This window comes from Ceratotherium simum, chromosome 26, assembly GCF_057802395.1.
Source record: "Ceratotherium simum simum isolate JZ-2026a chromosome 26, ASM5780239v1, whole genome shotgun sequence".
NCBI lineage: Eukaryota > Metazoa > Chordata > Mammalia > Perissodactyla > Rhinocerotidae > Ceratotherium > Ceratotherium simum.
Window position 1 is genome coordinate 19710980 of NC_141925.1, and position 26498 is coordinate 19737477.

At 49.5% G+C, this 26498-nt stretch overlaps 1 protein-coding gene across 1 annotated transcript; it reads left to right on the forward strand.

Annotated features, from left to right (window-relative positions):
- Nucleotides 1-469: 469 nt before the first annotated feature.
- SCNN1G (sodium channel epithelial 1 subunit gamma) lies at nt 470-26014 on the forward strand. Its single transcript, XM_014796988.2, has 13 exons — nt 470-565; nt 4124-4471; nt 6355-6664; nt 8118-8308; nt 9269-9372; nt 11851-12014; nt 20125-20223; nt 21799-21916; nt 22461-22539; nt 22621-22678; nt 22868-22929; nt 24701-24776; nt 25076-26014. Exons 2-13 carry the CDS (start codon nt 4155-4157, stop codon nt 25454-25456), a joined length of 1959 nt encoding a protein of 652 aa, XP_014652474.1. The 5' UTR covers nt 470-565; nt 4124-4154; the 3' UTR covers nt 25457-26014.
- The last annotated feature ends 484 nt before the right edge of the window (nt 26015-26498 follow it).

The following is a 26498-nucleotide window of genomic DNA, read 5'->3' on the forward strand; positions in this document are numbered from 1 at the left end:
ACAGGAGGAACCGCCTGGCTGAACAGCCCCTGCTGCCCACAGCTGGACGCAAGTGGGCACTGAAGCAGCCTACGCTCCAGGTCAGGAGGAAGCCCTGGGCAAGAGGCTGCTTGAGATTTCTCCTGGTGGGAGGACGCCCGACCGGACAAGAGTGGAAGGCGCTGGGCAGTAACAGGGCGGCAGGGGGCGCTGCGACATGCTTGGGCGCACTCCCAGCGGGAATGCGGCGTGCACGGTGGCCTCAAGGCGGCAGCAGGCACTGCGCGGTGCCACCGGAAGGCACAGCGCGGGACAGGCTGGGACGCAGAGCAGCCTCAGGATGGCAGGGGGCGCTGCGGAGTCGTGGCCGGCTCCGGGCGGCCGCGCATCCTCGGCCGCCTGGGGAATACACCTGGGCAGGTGGGGGCGGGGCCCGAGGGGGCGGGGCTCCAGGGCGGGGCCCAGGCCCGCCCCACAAGAGCCGGTGGCCTCGGCTGCTGCGGGATGCTTGCGCTGCACCCGGAGCAGAGCAGAGCGTACCCAGATCGCGCGCACGCGAGCCCCGGACGCTTCGGAACCGAGTAAGGTGAGCCCAGGCGGGTTCGGGTCGCACCAGCTCGGGGGACCGGAGCGGACGCGGGGCCCCGTGGCTTCCCGGACGCCGTCCGCGCGGTCAGTGGCGGTGCCGGCGTCAGCCCGGGGCTGCCCCCATGGCTGGGATGCTGGGGCAGCTTCCCGGATCAGTGCGGGTCCGGCTCTCTGGCGTCTGCCCCCGCCGTGGCCCGGGGCACAGAGCTGGAGCGAGAGGCATTTCTCAGACACGAGGTCCAGGGTCCGGGGGTCCGGGGCTGCCCCTCGCCTCTTCGCCTAGCATCTGCTCAGCCCCCTTCCTGGCCTTGGTGAGGCGCATGGACTTGACCACGATTGTTCCTTTTACCCTCTGGAATGTTTCCTCTGCGTGATTGTGGTTGCGGAAAGAAGCAAACACTTGAAGCGGGTTGGTTGGATTCTCTCCCGCGGCTTCAGCCGGGGCTGCCCTGGGGCGGACGTGGCTTCGGCCACAGGACAGCGTCCGGTCGGTCGCTCTGCGCGAGGTAGCAGGGGCTGCAGAGTCGCGGGGGAGGAGCTCGGGTCCCGCGGCCAGAGCCTGAGGTTCGGGTTTCCTCACTGTGGTATGGGGATAAGGTGAGGTCAGAGAAGGGGGGAAGAGGGGGAGGCGAGGGGGAGCAGTAGAGAGTCGCTATCATGAGCCAGGACCCTAGAATTCCAAGGAATCTTTCCTACCTGTGTGGCCTTGGGCAAGTTGCCTTACCTCTCTGCACCTCAGTTTCCTCCTCTGTGAAATGGGGATAGCACTAGTACCTCATATAATTCGAGTGAGGATTAAATAAGGTAATGTGTAAAAAGCGCTGAGTAAGATGCCTGGGAGTAGAGTAAGGGATCAATACATGATAGCAGCTATTATTGCTGCTGCTGTTGTTATTTGAGGAGCAGCATAGCTAGTACTTAAAGGCATGGACTCCTGGGTCCAAATCCCCGCTCAGCCACTTTCTAGGTGACCTTGGGTAAACTAACTTCTCAGTGTCTCAGTTGCATTTGTATAATGGAGGAAGTTATAGTACCTACCTCAGAAGATTGTTGTGGAAATTAGTACCTGTAAAGTGCCTAGAAGAGTGAGTGCTGTGTGTCAGCTACCAATTCTTCCACCAATGCATCACGTTTAATCAAGCAGTACAGCATAATAGAGCTACAGCCTGGCTCTGCTTTGAAGTTGAAACATGGTGTGAACATTTACCTGTTTTGTGATAAGCAAGATGGGTTCCCTCCTTTCACTTGTGGCTTCACTGACATTGGTGGCTGATCCTTTGGGGTCAAGGTCAGTCCTGGGGAAGGGGCTGACGGGGCAGAGGGACCCCAGGGGTCATCTTCAGTGAGAAAAAGTAGGGTTGGAGACTGGAGCTTCCAGAATCACAGTTTCTGCTGAAGATTCGCAGAGGAGAAACCTTCCCTGGGTTGCAGTTTTGTTTGACGTGGAAATTGAACGTGGACCTAGGTTTTAAAAACAAACTTGTGGGCCGGCCCCGTGGCTTGGTGGTTAAGTGCGCGCGCTCCGATGCTGGTGGCCCGGGTTCGGATCCCGGGCGCGCACCGAGGCACCACTTCTCCGTCCATCCTGGGGCCGAGTCCCACATACAGCAACTAGAAGGATGTGCAGCTATGACATACAACTATCTACTGGGGCTTTGGGGGAAAAAATAAATAAATAAAATCTTTAAAAAAAAAAAAAAAAAAAAACAAACTTGCTAACGTTTTTGCTTTTGGATCGTAGTGAGAGAGGAGGTGAGAATGGGCAATATTTTAAATGATAAAACAAAATAATTACATTCCTCTTGCCAAGAGGCTAATAGTATGATTTTGAAGGTCAGAGATGGTTCCCTTCCTCCCAGCAAGGTCATATACGTCGGTGAAGGGTTTGGAGTGGTTTGGCTGCCTCACCTCCACCTTCCCCCACCCCGCATTCTATTTCTTTTGCATCGTAAACCTGAAACCATCAGCATCCTAAACTTGAAAGCTTTGCCCCAGCTCCTGACTTTGGCTGATATCCCACGGGTTCAGGGCGGAGGAAAAGTCACTCCTCAAGTCCAGAATCCTGTCTGAAGAAGCTGATGGGCCAAACTAAAGTTCTTGTCCTGACACAGGCCCTCTGGGGATACGGGGGGCACCCTGTACATCCTTCTCCAAAGTACAGTATGTCCTAATTTGCCTCTGTCGCCTACAGTAGGGGACAGGGTTTCCATATACCCCCCTCCCGCAATACCAGGGCTCACGACCGTTGGGGAGTGGGCTCATCTACTGTCCAGAGTTTGGAAATTCAGTAGCTCAGGGTGCCTTCTCTTTCTTGCGTCCTTTGGTCCCAGGTGCTGTTAATTAACTGTCTGGGGGAGGGGGCAGCACCCAGCACAATAGCAGGCCCCTCAGAGGCATAGGCCAAGGTGGCGAAGCCTGCAAGCTTCCAGTCCACCTCTTCCACTTACTAGCTGTGTGATCTTGCACAAGGTGCTCCACCTCTCTGAGCTCGTTTTTCTCTTCTGTAACATGGAGATAATAACAGCATGCCTACCTTGTGGGGCTGTTGAAATATGAATTGAGATATATAGAGATTATGTGTATATATAGAGAGAGAGACACTATATATTTATGACTACATATATTATAATCATGAGATGACCCTATATGTATATATATATATGAGTTCATTTCTAAAAAGAATGTTATTTCACATTGTAAAGTTTCTGTAATTGAGTTGCATCACGTTCATTGGTGAATGTGGTAATTTGCTTTCCAACACTCTCTCCCAAACAAAGCTGTTATTAAATCAAAGTGTATTCCCCAAATTAGTGGGATCTCAGAATCAAGGAAATATGCACAGTGCCTGGCAAATACTAAGTGGCCAATGGTGGTAGGCTGTTGTTCTAGTAACAGCAAGGGCTTGGACTGTAAAGAGAAGACGTGAAACAGAAATGAAACAGAAACACTACCTGCAGTCAAGCCGCAGGAAAGGGCTGGGAAGACACGGCCAGGAAGGGACTGAACATGGTCTAGGGTGGCTGCCAGGAAATTCTCTTGGCGGATTTTATCTGTCGGAATCAATTTACAGGGTGTTTGCTCTGTGCTAGATGCCGAGCTAGGCACCAGGGGGCAGGACAGGGTAGGAATGCTGCCCTCGAGGAGGGCAGGCTAGTGGAAGCGATAAGGCACAGGTGGCAGTGCTCTAGTCACCGCAGAGCATGATAAGGGAGGTGCAGAGGCTGCTCAGAGGGCTCCTGCTCCAGGTAGGAGGGAAGGACTGAAGGCCCTTGAAACCCGTCCAGTGATTCACAGGTTAAACCTCACCCAGCCCCATATGGCCCGCCTGGGAGCCGCAAGAGGAGGTGGCGGCTCTTTGCCAGCTGTGGTGGCCAAAAAACAAATATCCTGGAGAAGGGGCCAAGGCCTCAGAATGCAGACTGTCCAGCCCACAGTGGGAAAAAGGAAGCGACCTCTGAGGGCACGTGGACTGGTGTTTCCCAGCACGTGGCCTCCAGGGACATGCCCGCAGGCCGGGGGACGTGAGCTCACCTGCTTTTCTTCCCTGCCCCTCCAGCTTGCCTGCCCCTCCAAGTCCCATCCCTGCCATGGCTCCTGGAGAGAAGATCAAAGCCAAAATTAAGAAGAATCTGCCCGTGACGGGGCCTCAGGCACCCACCATTAAAGAGCTGATGCAGTGGTACTGCCTGACCACCAACACCCACGGCTGCCGCCGCATCGTGGTGTCCCGTGGCCGCCTGCGGCGCCTGCTCTGGATTCTGTTCACGCTCACAGCTGTAGCCCTGATTTTCTGGCAGTGTGCCCTCCTCATCATCTCCTTCTACACCGTCTCTGTCTCCATCAAAGTCCACTTCCAGAAGCTGGATTTCCCTGCTGTCACCATTTGCAACATTAACCCTTACAAGTAAGAGGCAGGAACAGGGACATGGAGTGGGGGTCCTGCTCACTCCAGATGCCAAAGCCCCTCCCAAAGGTGACACACTCCAGCCTACAGACATGCTCTTTAGAAACTGGAATTTGTTGCCAACATTGGTAAACTGCTCTCTCCTAGGTTCTAAATCTGTACCACAAGTTCAGTCCATCGTCTACTTCTGAGGATGGGCTAGCCCAGGGAAGGTGGGAGGGGGAGGCTGCAAGGATCAGTTTCACTTGGAAGTTGGGCCTAGAATGAACTAGAACCCCCCACCCTGGACATGCACACACACACACGCCCTAAGCCTAGCGTAGCCATTTCGCCTGAGCTCTCCAAGTTCACACCCTCACTCTCCCCAGAATGTGAGCTCAAGGCTGACTCAGACATGACACTCAGGTGACTTCTGGAAGCATCTTACCTGCCCCAAATCCTCACCTGTGTGAACCCAGCCCCACTAATTGAGATCACTGGGCTCTGAGCAGCGTCAGCCCTTGGTACTGCCCTACTGCCTGCTGCAGGACCTGTTCTAAATGGGTCATTGGAGTCCTCCCCAGGATTATCAAAAACTGCTCTGTGAGGCAGATCAGAACCTGGCAGAATTTGTCAGAGCCGGTGTGGGAGTGGGGAGGAGGGAAGAGCAGGGCAGGAAGGTTATCAAAGGGAAATAACTGGTCCAGAGTCATCAATGAGTTGGTGGCAAAGCTCAAAATCAAAATCAGGTCTAAGAAAAAAAAAAAAACAGGTCTAAGACTCATCTTCCACTTCAAAGTTTGTCTTTCTTCCTCCCTCTCTCCCTCCTTCCTTTCCTCCTTTCTTCCTTCCATCCATTGTTTGTTCCATAATCATTTACTTAGCACCTACAAATTGTCACACACTGTGCTAGGTTCTGGGGCGTAGAACTGAAAAACTCAAATGCAGTCTTTGTCCTGGTGGAGCTGATATTGTAGTGGAGGAATGAAATATGAACAAATGTAATTACACTAAGAAAAGTCATAATAGCGACCACTTAATTACGTATATACACACATACATACACACATAGATAGATAGATAGATAGATAGATAGATAGATAGATAGATAGAGATAATAAACTCATTGACTCTTCCCTATAACCTCATTTTACAGATGGGGGAAACTGAGACACAGAAAGGCTAAATGACTTGTCCAAGGTCACACATCTAGAACCAGGATGGGGGACTGTACCCAGGTGGTTTGGCTCTGGAGTTTATATGCTCAATCACTCTGCTGTGTTGCCTCTGCACAGAGCAAGGGGGAGAGAGAGGGGAGAGAGGAGGGTTAAGAGGGAGGCCAGGACCATTTGGTATAGTGAAAATGAAAAGATGGTTTCATTATGCTTCATGCAGTCAACTCCTGTAACATTCTTCTGTTCTTGGGGGTTGTCCAGGTGGCAGTTATACCTCTCCCTTCCCAGCACTCCCAGACTTGGGGAGAATCGGCAGGCAGGGGCAAGTGTGCTGGGTGGAGACGGAGCCTGCCCCTGGGGGGATGGTCGGTTAGTAGTTATTTACCTGTCCTCACGGTGGCTGGCTTATGGGAGGCACCTGACAGTCGCCACTCCAGAAATGCTGGTTGGGGCAAACTCATCAACACGCCCCGAGAGCAAGCAGACAGTAGTGGCAGAGGGAAAGCCACAGGAAGTCACACAAGGGTCACACGGGAGCCTGCCCCCATTGACTCGAGCCGGCAGACACTTTGGATGGGGCAAATCATAACAGGCCTGGTCTCCTTGCCAAGGGGGAGGGAGCAGTGGGCACCAGGCTGACACACGGTGATGGAAAGCAGCACAGACAAGTGCCAGCATTCTGCCAGAGGGGCTTCTGCTGTCCCTGACTCCTCCTTCCCACCTCGACAGGTACAGTGCCGTGCGGGACCTTCTAGCCGACTTGGAACAGGAAACCAGAGGCGCCTTGAAGACCCTGTACGGCTTTTCAGAGATTAACTCTCGGAATCGCCGAGAGGCAGAGTCCTGGAGTTCAGTCTGGGAGGGCACGCGGCCCAAATTCCTCAACGTGGTCCCGCTGCTGGCCTTCAATGAGGGTGAGACGGGCAAGGCCAGGGACTTCCTCACCGGGCGGAAGCGGAAAGTCAGCGGAAGCATCATTCGCCAAGATTCAGACGTCGTAACTGTCCACGAGTCCAAGGAGATGGTGGGATTCCAACTGGTGAGATGCACCTTCTTACCGTTTGGGGGCATGGGATGGGCTGGAGACAGTGGGTCCAGGGAGGTTTCTCCTTTGCCATTAGCCCCTATAGTCCCACAGGAAGAAACACGCCCAGTTAGGGTGAAGCGGCTACAAGCACCTGAAACTGACTCAGGCCACCTTAAGCAGAAAAAAATGCCTCAGAAGGTGACCAGTAGTTCATGGAAGATAGAAGTTAAGGAAGATCCAGGGATCTTGGTGGCAAGAAATGATGGAAAGTCATTTCATATACTGCTACTGGATTAAATAAACTTCAACCATTTTCAGTCTTTTTGTTAATCCATCTGCAAAGGTGGATTCAAATCCATTTTGGGACCATCTGATTGGTCAAGTTTGGATCACCTGATGGCTTACAGAGGGTGGGGCATCTTGATGGACAGTCTCACCAGACTGTATCCAAAGGGGGAAAGGAAATTCCACCAAAGCAAAATTGGGGTGCAGACATCAGAAGGAAGAAAATAGATAATAGAGAGCAGTAACACCCAGTGTTCCCTGCAGTACTTTGCCTTTGTGAGGTGCCAAAGCCTGGCTTCTCACTTCTCCCTCTTTGGTCTCATTTGAGGGGCTCTGAAGAAGCAACCGTTTGCCAAAAATGAATTCCTTTACCTTGCTGGGCAACCTCAATCACCACCCTCCTCTCCATGCCCCAGCCACCTCTGCAGGCCGAGAGCTACTTCTATACCTTATAAGCTTGATTGCTGATTGTGAGACTTCATGGCTTCAGTCACAAATCCTGAAAAAATGGCCTTTTCTCTTAATTGTTGAGGCTTTTCAAAGTCTTCCTGGGTCTTTTCATAAGATACCCCAAGTTTTCTTCTTGATACCAAAATCAGTCCTTTGATGTCTGTCAAGAAATACGTAGCTTTGTGTGATGAGAACTTCTAGAATGTACCAGAATTTCCCTATAAAGCTCTCATTATTATGTATTTTAAATGCTGGTCCTCCCAACTACCATCTGAGGTTGGAAAGGATGGCATTTTCCTCAACATCTTGTAGGTGAAATAGTGGGTACATAGTGCCTTGCCCAAGATCCAGCAAAGAAGTAGTGTCAGAGTCTAGAATCCAGATTTCTGGACTGCTGATCCAAAAGGAAATGGTGAGGGTTATGTAGAAACTCAGTAGCAATAATAAGCCAAAGCCTGGATGTCTGGGGACCCTGAAGAAGCTGGTTTTGCTTCTCTCCTGATAGGGAGTCTTGAGAGTGAGACTGTGTCCTTCCTCATTCAGCCCCTCCTTTGTCCTTGAGGCTTGAGGATGGTGTCTCCTAGACGTGAGAGGAAGCCCATCTTGCCCCAGGTATCCTCCTTTTCCCCTAAGTATGTGTTCTAGAGTCTCAGTTCCTCATCCTTACAGTCCTTCTGAAGGTCAGTAGTAGGGCCGATGGCTTAAGCCTAGTGTCTCCTCTTATTCACAGTGTTCAAATGACACGTCCAAATGTGCTGTCTACACCTTCAGCTCGGGGGTCAACGCCATCCAGGAGTGGTACAAGCTGCACTACATGAACATCATGGCACAAGTGTCTCTAGAGAGGAAAATCAACATGAGCTACACTGCTGAGGAGCTGCTGCTTACTTGCTCCTTTGACGGGGTGTCCTGCGATGCCAGGTCAGCAGAGGAAGGTCGCTCTCTCAGCTCCAGGTGCTTTGCACGCACCTGCAGCTCAGCCGTAGGTCTTGGGAGGGAAAAGTGCTCTTCTTAGTGACCCTGCCCTTTGGAAAACAGCTTACACGGGAGCTAGGCTCTAGAGTCAGTGAGGAAGATGGAGATGGCGTAGAGTCAAAATGTCCTTAAACTCATTAAATTACTCATAAACACCGAGTAGTTGATGGTGTGTGTATAACCTTGTATATTACCATCATGCATACCAATGATTGAGAACCACCAATCTAGCACAGAAGAAGGAAGGAAGGAAAGAAGGAAAGGAAGGAGGAAGGAAAGAAAAATGTCTATGCACAGACGTGTGAGCTTTCAAACCTTTCCACCATTAAGATAACACTAAGATCCCTGGTGGTGACTGGGCAGTGATGGGACATTCTAAAGTGTTCCTGCCTATCTGAAGGGCTTACCTCATTCTTTTAAATACCAAGCCTTTCTATTTGTTAGTATTTTTATTGGTCTTTGCAAAAACTGAGTGATAGGAATCATGTGTCCCTGAGGATTGGGATCTAAAGTCACTGTAAGGGCATGCATGATGTGATCCTTTCTCTGGAGATCATTTCTTAAGAATGGAATGGAAAAATTTCAAGTGTTGCCTGAGAAATTCAAGAGTAGAGGAATTTGGAACAGATATGTTGGCACAAGGAATGCCGGGTCAGGATGGAGACAGAGGTGAGAGGATTAAGAAGGAGAACAGAAAGCAAAAAGTAGTTCTACATCAATATGTGTCAACCAGATGAGGGGCTTTGTCATTTATCAGAGGAAAGATGGGGAAAGTGAGTCACGTCTATCGTCCATTGTCCACAAAAGAGAGTTGGCCCCGTTAGCACTGCTCATCCAGACTTCAGCTCAGATGCATGAGAGGGGTTCCCAGCACAGCCTTTTCTGACGCATAATCTTTCTCCATAGGAACTTCACGCTTTTCCACCATCCAATGTATGGGAATTGCTACACGTTCAACAATAGACAAAATGAGACCATCCTCAGCACCTCCATGGGGGGCAGTGAATATGGTAAGGAAATCTGCACTGAGGAGATCCTGGGGTCCTCTATCAGTGAGCATGCTGGCCACAGGACTATTGGGGATACTTGAGCCTTCCAAAAATGCAGGATCTCTCCACGTGGCCAGAAACCTGGGACACCACTTTTCCTTTTGCGGTGTTTCCATCAGCATTCATGTTGGTTCCTTCCTTCTTTATCAGTGTCTGTTTTCCTTTTTGGTGTCTCCTCTTTACTTTTGAGAGAGCAACAGGGACATTGCTGGGGTTCCTTCCCCTGAGAAACCACTCTGGTTTAGCTTGTAGCTGGAGTGAGTAATGGGAGTAAGCAGGCAGCTTCCAGATGGAGTTAAACCCAGGTATGCTGAACAGATTAGCGAGGCAAACACACCTTTATCTTAGTTGACAGATTCTGGAGGCAAAACCCAGCTCTGCCTCTCACTGTGTGACCCTGTGCAAGTTACTGCTTTTCATCTTTAAAGTGAGAGTAATAATAGTGTCTCTGATATAAGATTATTGAGAGGACTCAAACTATGTAAGGCACTTAGAATAAGACCCGACACACACTGTATCAATCTACTCGGGCTGCCTTAACAAAATGTCACAGACTGGGGGGCTTAAACAACAGACATTTATTTTCTCACAGTTCTGGAGGCTGAAAGTCCACGATCAAGATGCTGGCATATTCAGTTTCTGGGGAGACCTTTCTTCCTGGCTTGCAGACAGCTACCTTCTCGCTGTGTCCTCACGTGGCCTTTCCTCTGTGGCACGCAGAGAGAGAGCTCTGGTGTCTCTTCCTCTTCTTATAAGGATGCTGCCCCATGGGATTAGGGCCCCACCTTATGACTTCATTTAACCTTAATGACCTCCCTAAAGGCCCTGTCTCCGAATGCAGTCACGTGAGGGGTTGGAGTTTCAACATGTGAATGGGGAGGGGGGTCACAATTCAGTCCATAGCACATACTCAGCACACACTAAATGCTAGTTGTGGTTGTCATTACTACATTACTACCATTACTAGCATTGCTGCTGCTACTACTGCTAGCACCACCGATAACACCATCACTACCTCCAGGATTACCATTACTGCTACTCTATTGCTACAACTTTTGTCGGGAAGGCAGGAACTCAACAGGTTGACATGTCTTACCCACAAAAAGAATTCTTGAAAGGTCCTAAGCAAACTGAATGTGCTGCCACAAGGAAAGGCCAGGCCTTGTCACGGAGGAAAACCACACATGGACTCCCAACGCTTGTTACTGTGTAGCCTGTGTTCTTACCAAGTGTGCCAGGAGCCCTAATTCAGGGCGCATACTTCAGTGGGAAGAAGTAGTCTGGGAACTGGGAGCGAAGAGTTGCACAGCCCTGGCTCTGCTACGCAGGGGCTATGTGACCTTGAGCAAATCGCTTCCCCACTCCGGGCTTTGCTTTCTTTATTTACAAGTGGAAGAAGTCAGAATGACTCTCAGAGTTCTCTTCTTTCAATCCGTAGAGACCATGCTCATTCGCTCATTCATTTACCAGTCATTTATTGAGTATCTGCTGGGTGCCAGGCCCTCTTCCAGGTACCAGGGACACAATGGTGAACAGGACAGATGCCATCTCTGCTTTTAGGGGACTTTCATTTTAGTGGAGAGAGACAGATGAGTGAACAAGTGCATAGACATTATCCAGTTATAAATCCTAATAAGGAAAAGAAAGCAGTGAAGGGGAAGAGAGAGTGGCTGGGGTCGGGATGGGGGTTTTATTTCACATAAGGAGGTCCAGAAGGGCCTTTGTGAGGAGGGATATTTAAGAATGAGAAGATCCGTGTTAAAGTCCTCAGAAGAGCATTCTGGGCACTAGCAAGTATCAGACCCTGAGAAGGAAACCGATTTGATGTGCTCTAGAAACAGAAAGAAGACCAGTGCACTTGGAGCTTCTTGAGGGAGAGGGAGAGCGGGACGAGGAGGGAGAGGGAGGCAGGGGCCACATCATCAAAGCCTTGACAGCCTCAGTCGAGTTCATGGATTTTATTCCGTGGCATTCCCATATATCCAGTGAGATGCCACTGAAGGGTTTCAGGCAAGGGAGTGACCTGATCTAGTTTCTGATTGTAAAAGGTCCCTCTGGCTGCTGGGTGCAGAATAGACTGCAGGGGCAAAAGCGGGAGCAGGGAGAGAAGTTAGCTCACTGATCAGATACACCGTTAGTGCTTCTCCCTAAGGGTTTAAGTAACCACAGCACTACCCATCCCTTTGGATGCTCAGCAGAACTCCCCATTTCAAAGGACCACGTGAGGATGCATGTCCCAGGCCGGGTAGCAGTTCTCTGACTTATGCTTAGCAGAACTCCTCGCCTCATGGAACTTCTAGTCTGGCCCCTGTCCACCTCTCACTTGTTGGAAATTCCTGGGTCTTCGTCTTGCGGCTCCCAAAGCAGCAGGAGAGGTGGGCTGCCCCCAGGGAATGTTTTCCTGGCCTTTGACCACAGCAGGCTGCCTTCTTCTCCCAGGGCTGCAGGTCATCTTGCACATAAACGAAGAGGAGTATAACCCCTTCCTGGTGTCCTCCAGTGGGGCCAAGGTGATTGTCCACCGGCAGGATGAATACCCCTTCATCGAGGACGTGGGAACAGAGATTGAGACGGCGATGGCCACCTCCATAGGGATGCACCTGGTAAGAGAATATTCTGATTTCTGTAGGCTTGGTGAGGAGGACAGATTCCTTTCAACGATAACCAGTGAAGTGCAGCTTATGGAAAAGGGTGTTGGTTTCAAAAGGGAACATGGTCCTGTATTTTTCCCATGGTTACCCCCATGGTCATTCCAGTAGTTACACTAAAGGCTGTCTTTGTATCTTCTGTGTGGATAAACAAGGACGGGATGCCATTTGGGGAAAGGATTTAAGGAACCTTCCTCGTTCCAAAGACAGACACCAGCATTTATAGAACCTGTGCTGAAGCAAGGCATCAGACACTAGCTATATATTCGTCAGTAATATAAATAGAGCAGATTAACACCTTCTTTCTGGGCTGCCTAGAGGCCTATGAGGCATGTAAACCATGAAAGCCTAATGGAAAGTCACTGGGCCATCAAAGCTCTATTTAACCCATGACACTCCCATCAATTTTACCTCATTTACCGAGAACTCCCTTCTCCCTCAAGTGTTTGACCTTCTCTGACCTCGTTGGGTACCAAGAACAATCACACCTGTCAACGAAAGAACATCTGGGCTGCAGACTCCAGTCCTGAGTCAGCCAGCCCAATGGGAGCAGAAGGGCAAGGTAGAGAGTGTGCACTGATGCTGCTGGTCACTCCACTGCTTAGGTGGTTTTCTTGTTTGCAGGCCTGGGGTCTTTTTATGCCTGTCTCTCTCTCCGTCTCTTGCTCTCTCACTGTCTCTTGCTCTCTCTAACGGAATGACTATTAAGAACTTATTTAAAGGGAGTAGACACACAAAGTAAAGAACCTAAATCACACCGAGTAGCATACCATGCAGATGTATCTCCCTTCCATCTCTGACCTCCAGTCCCCTCCTTGCTCTCCACACAGACCATCGCTGTTGCTTCTGTGTCTTGGCAGGAATTTTAAGTTTTCTTCAAGTGGGTGTGTATAGGTATAAGCATTTCTCCTTTTATGCAAATACAAAATAGTGTTCTGCACCATTTTTCCACTTGACACTATAGCTTGGAAATGGTTCCATATCAATACGTATAGATCTGCCTCATTCTTCTTAATGACCCGTAATATTCCATTGGGTGGATAAGTTATTGAAGCAATTCCCTGTTGATAGACCTTAGGTCATTTCCAGGCACAACTAAAGCAGTGGTGTAATGTGCTGTGTATTTGTCTGATTACTTCCTGGAAGTATGTCAGACAGTACGTGTGTTTGTCAAATTGCCCTCCTGTGAGGTTGTAGCAATTTCCAACCTCACCAGTAATATGTGAGAGTAGCTGTTTCCCACACTCTCACCAACCTGGATATTATCGAACTTCTAATCTTTGCTGATCTGTCAAGAGAAAAATGGTATCTATTATAATTTTAATTTACAGTCCTTCGTAGTGGTATTTTTTCACCTGTTTGTGTGGGGAAAATCTCCTTGTGGACCGTCTGTTTATGCCTTTATTTATATCCAAACTTAATGTCCCAAATTAAACTGCTTAGCCTTCTTCATCCCTCACAAGTTTGTCCTCCAGACCAGTGGTTTCTAAACCTGGTTGATCAGATTCAGATCTACTGAATCAGAATCTTTAAGAGATGAGCCCAAGGATCCGTTTTTTTACCAAACTCCAGTGGTTATTCCAAGAGGCAGCAAACTCAGGAACCTCAGCTTTAGAAACTTGAGTAGTTCCGAATGAGAGAAGAAAATTGTGTCTTCCCAAGAGAAAGTAAAGCTAGAATGACGCAACAGATTTAGCCCAGCCATAAATGATGGCTTTGTATTGGGTTATAAAGTAATATGGTAGGCATTGAGGCTTGTGTATCCCTTCATCGTTTATCCATTCAACAAGCATTTTCTGAATGCCTCCTATGTGCTAGATCCTGGCACTGCATCAGTGTGGAAGACACTGTTCCTGTCCTGTTGAAACTTAGAGTCCAGCAGGAAGGATCAATAACAAAAAATTACGCAAATGATTAATTATAATTGTCATAAGTGCTAAGAAGGAGAAATGCAGGATGCATGACAGCATAGCACAGGGTTGCCTGACCTAGGGCTTTTTATTATGAGGTGAGGTGGGGAGTTCAAGCAATGCTTTCCTGAGGAAGTGATATTTAAGTTGAGACAGCAGAGGTAATGAACAGGAATGGTGATATTCCAGAGGAAATCTGTGGCTTCGGTGCCTCATGGTGTCCCATCAAAGGGCAACCGTGGACAAGAGAAACCATTGGGATGGTCGTCTGGGGACCCGGGTGCTCTAGGGAGGCATGTTGCTTAGGGGCTTTGTTCCAATGTGGGAAGTCTGTTCCAGCATGAGAAGTAGTGTGCACCAGCTCAGGCTATGTGAATGCTGATTGTCTAAGAAAAAAATCTTTAGCCCCAACCTGCTCAAACTGTAGCTTGAAAAGCCTTTTGGATACCACTTAGGGAGCTAGGTCATTGATTCCTCTCTTCACCGGCAGATCGTGAGATCCCCAGATCAAAATAGTGATCATTTTGATCTGATGTTTCCCGTACAGTTTTATCTGCACCCTGAAGAAGAACCTGGAATTTGCAGCACATCCTTACCTTATTCTTTTGCCCTCTCCTTCCGTTCTGCCTCTCATGTTGCATACAAACTTGGAGGAGAGCTATAAGAGCTTGGAAAAGTACAAGAACCAAGGAATTCTGCCCTCTGGTTTTCTTCTCTGAGCTTAGAAATACCTACCACATTGTTAAGCAAATATTCTCTTTACCATTGGTGGGTAAACAAAGGCATGGGTGGGTTGTCGGCTACACCTAATTTGAGATATAGAAAATCAAAGCCACAGAGCAGGATCAGTCAGCTCTAGTTCTGATTTATGAGCATTTAGAACAACAAAAACCCAGGGATTACTAAGAGGTCAGCAGGGGGTCACTAACAATAAATCCAAACAAACTAGACTTCCTTCCTTTCTTATTTAATTTTTGTTTATTTATTTATTTTGATAGGCATGTTAAGCTGGTAGACCCAGTCAGTTGGTTAGGTAGTTGTTAACAAATCTTCCTTCATTCATTGAGGGACTGTGTGTCCAAAGCACTGGATTTTCAGAGATGAATACAACAGAGCACCTACCTTCAAACATCTTACCTTTAAGAGGAGGACACAACACATCTTTGCAACGCAGTTCCCAGCTCTATGGGAACAGGGACCTTCTCTGTCTTGTTCCCAGGCTCAGTTCTTAGAACATAGCAGATCCTAGTACATATTGTTGGATGGATGGATGGATGGATGGATGGGAGGCTCAGACAGAAGCTGTTGGCAAGGGCTTTCTAGGTGATGGATTCTTGAAGGACAAGGGTCAGGCAAATAGTGTCAGGAAGAGCTAGTCCAGACAAAGGGAACAGCAATCACAGAGGGGTCACAGAAAGGATTTTAAGCTGTGTAGTGAAACTTTTTGAAAAATCACTTTGGCTGAAGTGTAATCAAGGTACTGGAGGCAGCCCATTTACAGTCATGCATTGCTTAATGACGGGGATACATTCTGAAAAAAGGGTCATTAGGCGATTTCGTCATCATGTGAGCATCATAAAGTATACTTACACAAACCTAGATGGTATAGCCTACTACACACCTAGGCTATATGGTACTAACCTTATGGGACCACCATCATATATGCGGTCCATCGTTGACCGAAACATTGTTATGCGGTGCATGACTGTACAGTAATTCTAGAAAAAAATGATGAGGCTCTTAGCTGAGGCAATGGCTGTGGGCATGAGCAGAAGTGAATGGATTTGAGGATATTACAGCACAGAAGCAACAGGGCTTGACAGCTGAGGTCAGCGAGGAGAGGCCAGGGGAAGTTAGATTGATATTTAGGTTCTGGCTTGGGCAGTGGGGTGGATGGAGGTGCCAGGCTCAGAATTAGGGAGTATAAGAGGAGGGGTAAATATAGGGGAGAAGATGACCACTTCAGTTTGGGACAGACTCAAGTTGTTGTGCCTTTGGGAAACCAAGGTGAAAATAGAACCTGGAGCTTAGGAGAAAAATTGAAGGAGAGGGACATCTAGCATAATTCTAGACTTGGAAATAAATGCCATCACCCAAGACCTGAGACAGAATGCAAGTGTTTAAGTGCTGAGCAGAAAGAAAATTGAGAAACAGAGACAGAGAAGTAGGAGCAGAAGCCAGAAAGAGTTGGTGTCAGATAAAGCAAGGAAGAGAGTTTCGAGGAAGATGTGAGCCACAGTGCCCAATGCAGTTGAGAGGTCAAGCAAGATAAAGGGTGAAAGGTATTCTCTGGGTTTGGCCACCAAGAGGCCACCAGTGTTCTTTGCCAGAGCAGTTTTCAGCAGAAGCAGCAGTACAGAAACCACAGTTTGGGCTGGATCATTAATAGGAGATGAGGAAGTGGGCAGTTGTGGACAACTCACCCCGGGGGTGTGGAGCCAGGCCCTGGAGTGGGGGAGACATCACCATCATTGCAAACCCTACTGTACCTTTTTATCTTGGAGCACATACGCACCTCTTTTCACAAGCATATGTATAAGAGAGATTAAGTGCTCAGACTGTGGAGCCAGACAGCTGGGGTTCAAGCCCTAGCTTTGCACTTTGGTTGCGTAATCTGTGTCTCAGTCACCTCATCTGTAAAATGGGGATGATAATAATAATGCTACCCCATAGGCTGGTGAGAATTCAATGAGTTGATTCATGTGAAGCCCTTTTTTTTTGTGAGGAGGACCAGCCCTGAGCTAACATCTGTTGCTAATCCTCCCCTTTTCTTCTTGAGGAAGATTGGCCCTGGGCTAACATCCGTGCCCATCTTCCTCTACTTTATATGGGACGCCGCCACAGCATGGCTTAACAAGCGGTGTGTCAGTGCGCGCCTGGGATCCGAACCTGCGAACCCCGGGCCGCCACAGCAGAGCGTGCGCACTTAACCACTGCACCACCTGGCCAGCCCCGATGTGAAGCACTTATAACAGTGCTTGGCAAGTAGTAAGTGCTCCAAAAATATTGGCTATTACTATACTTTTTTTTAAGTAAAGACAAGGGAAGGAAAAATAAGCTTGAAGCAAAAAGAGGGGTTAGAGGAGGTTTTTCTTGTTCTTTGTGATATCCCCTTTTGTATGAGTAAGACTTTGATCACTTCTATGTGTATACAAAAGTACTAATTATTTGCCATATGTGTTGCAAATCTCTTTCCCAGTTTGTACTTTCCTTTTGGTTTTCTTTTTGCCACTTTCGCCTGCAAAGACATCAAATGTTTATATGGTCAAAATCTTTGTTTTCTTCTTTTGTCATCATGTGTATTGAGGATTTTCCCTCCTTGAGATCAGATACTGAGCTGAGTTTCCTTCTAGTTACTTTATTGTTTCATTTAATACTTTAACCCACTGGCATTTTTTTCTGTAGGATGTGAAGTAGAGATAGAATTTATTACTTCCTCCAAATAGTTCACTTCAAATATTGAGTAATTCTTTTTTTCTTCATTGTTTAGAAGTGTAAATTTTATCATATGCAAATAACTTTTGTAATTTATTACAATATAAAAACAGAACAAAAGAAAAAAGAGTTAAACCACCCATAATTCCATCTAGGGCATCATGCTGCCACCTGGGCTTTTCCCTGGCACAGTTCATACCTTTAAAGAGGTAAGCTAAGGACTCGGGTGGAACTGCCCTCCTCCCCAGGATTCTCAGAAGGAAGTGGAGGGGACCCGGTTTGATAAAAATGGGTCCTGTTTCCCATGCATACACCCACATACACTCATGTGCACACATACACTTAATCACACCTACACATACCTGTGCATGCATGTGCACACATATATACCCATATACACACACTGTCACACACCTGTATGCATAGACATGCATGCACACTCACACATATATACACATAACTTGCACACATTCACACGCACATGTACTCATTCTCATTTTTGTGTCCCTGGCGGTCAAGACAGAAGCCAAAATGTTTCCCCACCCTGCACAGATCAGCGGTTCTGGGAAACTGACAGTGGAGTGGGAGACTGAAGGGATGGGGGAGGGGAGAGAGAGAGCACTCTGTCCACATTCATCCAGCTGAGGCTTTGAGAAGCTAAAGACCTTTATCCCACCCTACAAAGGCCATTTGCCCCATCTGTCCCACCCCCAGTTGCTTCAGGAAGCAACCTGAATAACCCAGGAGCTCTGAGTTCAATAAGCACCATTGCAGAGTAAAGGGCCATTGAGTTCTCAAAAAGCATAAAAATCAAAAGATGATATCTCATAATTGGTTTCCTGGAAGTGGCACATGGGCTGGTGCTCACAGTAGAAGGAGCCCCAGCCACCTTTGCTGGCTGCTGGCTGCACAGAACTTACCTGAGTGGACAGACCCTCTTACCTAGGTGCCAGGGCGTTGTCTGTCCCCTCAGGCAGCTCGAGCTGCAGCTAACACTCTAGGCTCTGTGGACAGCTCAGCAGGACCCCGGGGCTCCACGGAGCATCTGCCCAGGGATCCCGCTGCTTGGAGAAGCTCAGAGGGTGGGATTGAATTGAGGTGCCCTCCAGGGAAGCCCCTGCTGGGCATCTTCGTACCCCAGTGCCCAGCCCAGCCCTGGCATGTGCTAGAGGCTCTAAATGTGTTTGCTACTCAGCTATTAGAGGAATGAAGTCAGTCTGTTTATTCCATACTAACATGGAAAGATGCTCACTCTATTGTTGGTGAGAAGGGGAGATTGCAGGGCAAAGGGAATGTGTAAGTATTGGTCTGTCTGCCTACCTGCCTGTCTGTCTGAGCTCAGGATTCGACCTGTTGGAGTGGTAGGTACCCTGGGGAAGAGAGACCACGGCTACTTTCCCTTTTGTTTGCTTCTACTGTTTAAATGTTTTAAAATGAGCCCTGTTAATTGCCCTTGAGGTACTTGCAGTTAATTGAGGGAGACTAATGGGTCTGCAGATGAATTACAATATAAACAGAAAGAGATTATAGCCACTCCAGGTGTCTATAGTTTCTACCTGCTTCAAACTTCTTGATTCCTTTTTTCCCCCCAATTATCATTCTCTCCGTCAGGCCAGTCTTCAAAAAAAAGAGAATCTTCTTCCTTCCCACAAATCTACCATCCATTTCCCTTTGCCCCCACTCTCAGAACAAAACAAAACTGTGTGCACGCAGACACACACACACACAAACACACACCCTGGGACCTAGCCAAAAGCTGGTCATAATTTATATTCTATTATTATTCCCTCTTGGGAGATATTATCCTTTTTTTTTCCTTAACAGGCTTGTCTGATTGTTTATTTGCAGTGACAAATATTAAGCTAGAGCCAACCTTAGTAAACCACAATAAAGCATAATTTAATAAGGTTTTCAAAGTGCAAGTTACAATGCTCTTACCTCTCTGATTAGGGTATCGTTCTTCTCTGTTGGGCATTCCTTGGCCTTCTCTAAGGAAGTCCATTTTTCCACGTCAATTTCTGGGGCCAGAAGACAAGAGGGTAGGAAATGGGTCCTTCCCTGGGACGAGAATCCCATGCAGCTCACAGTCACCACTCATCTGTCTAATCCCTCCTGCCCCCTCCCATTGGATGCTCCAGCGGCTCAGTACCATTCTGAAAACCAAACCCAGATTTCTCGGCACAGCATAGAAGGCCGACGTGATGTGGCCTTGGCCTCCCTGTCTGATGTCGTCTCCAGCGACTTCTCTCCCTTTTGCCACATTTGAGCCACCCAGGACCTCTCCTACCTCCAGCCTTTGCTGCTCTGTCTGCCCAATCCTCTTCCTCCATTTCTTGGCGAGGCCGGCTCTTTCTTGCCGTTCCATGTTGAGCCAACGTGTCCCTTTCTCAAAGACATCTCTCCTGATCACTCTATTGGAAAGACTACCCCCTCCTCCCAACCCTCCAGTCTGCCCAGTTTCATTGATCACTGTCCAAAATTATCTGATTATTTATTTGCTTTTTGACCATCTGTCTACCCCACTAGAATGTAAGCTGCATGAGAGCAGACAACTTGTCCATTTTGATCCTTGTTAATTCCACAGTGCCTAGAATAGCACCAGGCACCTAGTAGATGCTCAATAAATACTTGTTAAATGAATGACTAAGTGGCTGCTAGCCATACCCTCTGTGTGGGGCCTGGGGGAGGGCAGGGCTGAATGCGCGCTGCTGTGATTACAGACGGAGTCCTTCAAGCTGAGTGAACCCTACAGCCAGTGCACGGAGGACGGGAGTGACGTGCCAATCAAGAACATCTACAAAGCTGCCTACTCCCTCAAGGTACGGGCTGGAGGGGACACCCAGCCCTGGGCTGTGGCCTGGACTCAGGCGGCAAAGTTATCTGCAGGCTGGGGTGTGTCTGGGACCAGGAACTCTGGGGAGAGACCTCAAGGACAAATGATGGCAGCTGGTTCCAGTCCTCTTCCATCCGTCTGTGACCAGAGCTTAGTTGATTCACTGAGGTTTGCATGGACCACGCTGTCCAGCCGAGACAGGCCCACTTCCTAACTGGGTCTTGGCCAGTGAGGGACAGCAGGGAACAGGCTGGGGAGGCTCTGGCAGAGGGGTCGAGAGCTTGGCTTCTGGGCCCACCGGTGTCCTCCACTCACTCTGGGCCTTGGGCAAGTTGTGTTACCTCAACAGTCGCCGGGGGAGGTTGGATTGGATCAGGGCTGCTCCCTGGCAGCTCCCAGGACCCTTCCAGGCTACACTGGTTTTTCTGGCCTGGAGGGTGTTTAAAAGTCAGGGAATTTCACAAGAAAACCCAGATTTCCAGCTTCTCTTGAAAAACAAGATCTGGCCACACTGGGCCGGTATTCCTACAGGATAGACAGTGGACCGAGGGGCCCCGTTCAATGAGACAGGTGTTCTCTAACTCCCAGGTCCTCGTCACCCCCTACTGTATTCCTACATCACTGACCCGTCACACTTGAGTTTTCAACCTTTGAGTGTGGTCGTCTGTTGTGCCCTGTCTCACATTTTGAGAGTCGATGAAAGTCGTCCCAGCAGAATAAAAGGGCCAGGCGCACGCCACGCTGAGTCCTGTAGCTTACATCAGAGCCCAGCTAAGAGGAGGTAGGACACACTGAGCGAAAAGAGACTGCTAGTCAGAGAATGTCTGCTTGTAGGAAATAGAATACAATCAAACTGATTTCAAGATCCCACCCCACCCCACCCCTACCCCCACCCCCATCCCCCCTGCAAAAAAACGTTCAGCTCATTGGAAAGACACTCCTGGATAATATTCAGTGAGAGGCTACCGTGTATAAACACTTTACATATATTGATTCATTTCATGCTCACAATAACCTCGTGAAGTAGGTATTGTTGTACTTATTTCAAAGAGGAAGAAACCAAAGCATCAGAGAAGTTAAGTAACTTACCTGAGGTCACATTGCTGGGAGGGGGTAAAGCTGGGATTTGAACCCTAGTAGCCTGCCTTCAGAGCCCCTGCCATTAGCTTTTATGCTGTAAGCTTTCATGGAGGGCTTGGACCTGAGAACTGGAAAGTTGGAAACTTGCTTGTTTCTCTCTGTTTCTTGGTATCTGCACCAATTTTCCCATTTATCTCTGTGTCGGCACTCACATGATACAAAATGACTGCCCCCGGCCCAGCTCCAGCTCAGCCTGGTCTCCACGTCTCAGTTAGTCTAAATTCTCAGTGAATTTTCTAGCTTGGTCCCTTTGGAGTCAGGGGACCACCCTGGCCCACTCGGCTGTGATGTAAGGGGCAGGTTTATGCGGTCTGCCAAGGCTGTGGGAGGCTGACTCTCTGGATGAGGGTCACATAGGGAGGGAGCTTTCTGGCAACACCGTGTGAGGGTGTTAAGGGAATCCCCGGGTCTCCTCTTTCAGATCTGCCTTCACTCGTGCTTCCAGACAAAAATGGTGGAGAAGTGTGGGTGTGCCCAGTACAGCCAGCCTCTACCTCCAGCAGCCAACTACTGCAACTACCAGCAGCACCCCAACTGGAGTGAGTGAGACCCGCCCCAGCCTGGCACACCCAGGAATAGGGTCGGCCCAGCCCCGGTGGCAGCCTGCGCTAAGGCCTTTTGCCTGAGGGAGGTATTGATAGAGAGATGTTAACCAGCGTTTTACTTCTGTTGTCAAGCCTGGCTGGAGTCATACTTCCCAGTTAAGGACCAAATGTACACCCCAGCCTGTGCTAAGAGCTTGCTCACCTAAGTCAAGTCCAGGAGGTGGGAACTATTGATAGTCCCCTTTCACAGAATAGGTAACTGAGGCTCAGAAAGGTTAAGCAACTTGCCAAGGTCACACAGCCAGGGAGTAACAGAGCTGGACCCAACTCAAGAGCCACCAGTCCCCCAATTCATGTCCTTAACCACTGTGCTATTCAGTCTCCCAGCATCACAAAGCAGCGTTTGTTTCCAGAAAACCAGTGTTTATAGGGAGTCAGAGGTGAAATCATTAAAAGGAGACTGTGGGGGCACCACTGGAGACCCCAGGAAGGGCTCTGTGGCCCCGAAGCTCACGCTGTCCCCTACCTTGTCCCTCAGTGTACTGTTACTACCAACTGCACCAGGCCTTTGTCCGTGAGGAGCTGGGCTGCCAGTCGGTGTGCCGGGAAGCATGCAGGTGAGTGGACCAGGAGGGGTGGGACCGGCAGGGTGGGGCTGGCCAGGCCACCCGCGTCACTCCGTGCCCTTCTCCTCTTAGCTTTAAGGAGTGGACCCTGACCACCAGCCTGGCGCAGTGGCCATCTGAGGTTTCTGAGGTAAGTTCTGCCCACTCTTCCCCCTCGAGCCCTTGGCCTGGAGACTTGTGACGTCCTGGCTGTGTCCTCTGGCCTGGGGGTAATCCATGGAGGCGGCCAGGTCGGGAGCTGTGGCTGAGGTGGGAGGGAAGACGGGCTGGCCCTGGCCTCTCCGGCCCCCTCAGGCCACTCCCTCTTTCTCCATCACAGAAATGGTTGCTGTCCGTTCTCACGTGGGACCAAGGCCTACAAATCAAGGAAAAACTCAACAAGTACGTTAACCTCTGCCCTGTTTCTTCTGCCTCCGTTGGCCCCGGGCCCCAGCCTCCTCACTTGCTTCCTTATTGCCAAACCCTCTCCTTTTCATTCACTCATTGCTTTATTCAACAAATATTTATTGAGCTGGAATCACGAGCCAGGACCTGCTCTAGGCCTGGGGCTCTCAAACTTTTGACCTCAAGCCACAGTATGAAATACTTTTGCAGTTGTGGCCCGTTGAATATATAACCAAAATAAGTCTCATGAAGTGGCACTTTCTTAGGATGTAGGATGCATTCAGGCTGGTTTTCAGACGGTGCACACGAGTAGAGCCAAACCAGTTGTTTACATCCCTTCCAATTGGTCATAGCACAATTCTGATTGATCAATGCCCATGTCAGTTGACAAAAACTTTTGTTATCTCTGTGGATGCAATCCGATGTTTTCTATTCTGTTTCACTTTGTGAACGATGTTGGTCATGGCCCAGTAAATTTAGTTCACGGCTCCCTGATGTATCATGACCCAGTTGGAAAAATACTTCTCTGAGCCTTGTGGCTTCTAATCGCACTTGAATTTTCCACATTGAAATTCACTTCCAAGGGACCTTTGGCAAAAATCAGGCAGGCCAGAGCTCAGGGACCTCAGCAGACAGAGACAAAGGTCGGGGGAGGCGAGGGGGTCGCCATATGAACTCACATCTCTCTGCGCCATCACCATCTCCTTGGTACCCAGCACTGGGCCTGGCGCCACTGGGAGCCAGTCTGCCCTCCAGCATTTATTGAATATCCACCAGGCTCAGGCACTGTGTGAAGTGCTGGGGGTACCATGATGACCAAACAGACATGGTCCCTGCCTCCGAGGTGCTTACAGCCTAGCGCTAACGATAAACTGTGACCAAGCAATTGCAAACTATTAAACCAAGTGTTTGCAAACTGGTGACCCCCAGGCCAAATCTAGCTCCACAAAAGTAATCCATTATTTCCAGCTTTTCCTGAAAGATGAAAAGTTCTGGCAACAACAAACCTCCATTCTTGCATAGCACTAAACAGCTGAGGAGTAACTGTTCCTTTGGAATAAGCATGAACTTTCCAGCTTGCCCCGTCCTATCAGGAGGCAGTTTAGCCCAGCAGTGAGGAGCATGGACTTTGAAGCCAGATCTCTCTAGGTTTGAATACTGGCTCTGCCAGTTACAAGCTGTGTAGTCTTGGGCAAGTTACTTAAGTGATCCATGTCTTAGTTTCCACATCTATAAAATAGGGACGATGAAAACATACCTACCTCATAGGGTTGTTGTGGGAATTAAATTAGTTAATTCACGAAAGGTTCTTGGAACAGTGCTTCACAACACAGGAAGTGTTGCCAACAAATGCCAGCTGCTATTATGATTATTATCATCCTTACCTTATACCCAGCCGACCTCGCTCATCTATATTACTTGCCTGTCTCCTGTATGTATTTGAGATTACAATCAAACAATCACAAATGTCATATAGTTTAATGAAGAATAGGGTGCTATGGGAGTATAGCTGAGTGGACTGACTTGGTTTGGAGGTTGGGAAATGGTTTTTGAGTGAGTGAATAGCCTGAGCAACCAGGCCCAGGCTGGGGATGTGTTCTGGGATGTAGAGGAGCCCCGTGGACCAGGCTGTAAGACCCCCGTGGAACTCAGAGCCTGGGCCGTGCAGGCAGCTGGGCGGGAGGGAGAACCACACTGATGGGCTGGTCATCCGTAGAATGCAAAGGCACGTGACTCACCTTGGCCCTACCTGTTGGACTTTCTGCAGGACAGACTTGGCCAAACTCTTGATATTCTACAAAGACCTGAACCAGAGATCCATCATGGAGAACCCTGCCAATAGTGTGAGTGGCTTCTTTCTGGGACCTGCCCTGGGTGTGCAAATGTCCCCATCTGCCTAGCCTCAGGGAGCAGAGTCAGGTCATGGGGGTCCAGCCTGAGCTAGTAGGGCTGCCACAGGCCAGCCAGGCCTTGGATCAGATTGAACCGAGTAGGAGGGGACAGGAAGCCTGCCCACTTCGTCCTCCAAGCCTGTTCATGGCCAGGGCTAGCTGGTGGCTCTCTCGGGAATCAGGGTGCCTGCAAGAGGCCAACTTGCTGGGGGGGGTTCCTTCCTGATGGTGTAGCTTGGCCTCCCTTGCAGATCGAGATGCTTCTGTCCAACTTTGGTGGCCAGCTGGGCCTGTGGATGAGCTGCTCCATCGTCTGTATCATCGAGATCATTGAGGTTTTCTTCATCGACTCCCTCTCAATCATTGCCCGCCAGCAGTGGCAGAAAGCCAAGGAGTGGTGGGCCCGGAGGCAGGCACCCCCCTGCCCTGAAGCTCCTCCGAGTCCTCAGGGCCAGGACAACCCAGTCCTCAATATAGACGATGACCTGCCCACTTTCACCTCTGCTTTGCGCCTCCCTCCAGCCCCAGGGGCCCGGGTACCTGGCACACCGCCCCCTAAATACAATACCTTGCGCTTAGGGAGGGCCTTCTCCAACCAGCTCACAGACACCCAGGTGCCAGCTGAGTCCTGAGGCAGTGTGGGAAAGAAAGATCTAGCCAGGACCACCAGTCATGGTCTGAAACCTCCTGGACACAGGAGGGACCCTCTGCACCCTCTCTGGGTGTTTCAAAGACATTGACTAGCAGTCTGCCTTGAACAACAAGATGGGCCTAGGCATGTGCAGGGGACCGGTTGGACCGTCTAAGATGAGATAGATCCTGCGGCCCAAACCCTTCGCACATCTGCTGCAGAGAGAGACGGGGGCCCAGGAAATGGTCAGCCTGGACACAGGCCAGAGGGAAGCCTGACAGAGCTCTTTGCCAGATCTGGAGAGAGAAGCACTCCTCCACAGCCCCGAGCCGGGGGTTTCACTCGCTCCCCCAGCCCGGGCTTGGGGCCCAAGGATGTGACCTTAGGTATCGAGAATGGACAACCATTGCTGGTGCCAAAGATAGGAGGAAGCGCCAGCCTGGAGCTGTTTGTGGATAAAGGGCAAGGTCTCCTCTGTGTCCTCAGGCAGGGAGCTGGCCCAAGGTCCTTGGAGTGTGTAGAGGGGAGGGCTGCAGTGTGGGGAGGTCTAGGGCGTGACAGGAGGTCTTCACTCTGGGGGTGGGGGTGGGGCCACATTCTGAGCAGCTAAGCCAGTGCCCTGGGCCCCATACCTGAGCAGAGAAGGGCCAGTTGAAGGGCACTGGGGACACTCTTGTCCAGTGGTAGTCCAAGGCATAAAGGATTGGCTGCTGATAACCTACCTCAGCTGTTCTTCCTCCCCCGCACCAGTTGGGGGGCAGACCCCTCCCCTGCCCCCCACCAGTGGCCTGGCCCTCACCAACAAGCCAACCACCGCAGAGAACTGCTTCCTGCCACGTTCACACTTCTGACAGGGATGATAGCTAACGTGTGTTAAGTACATAGTAGTTGTTCAATGTCAGAACAGTGTCCTGGGTGCCCTTCTAAGCACTTACAGAGATCAGCATGGGGGACTCGCAAACTACAACTCGCGGGCCAAATCTTGCTTTTGCCCCTGAGCTAAGAATGGGTTTTTCTTTTTCATTTTTAAATGGTTAAAAATA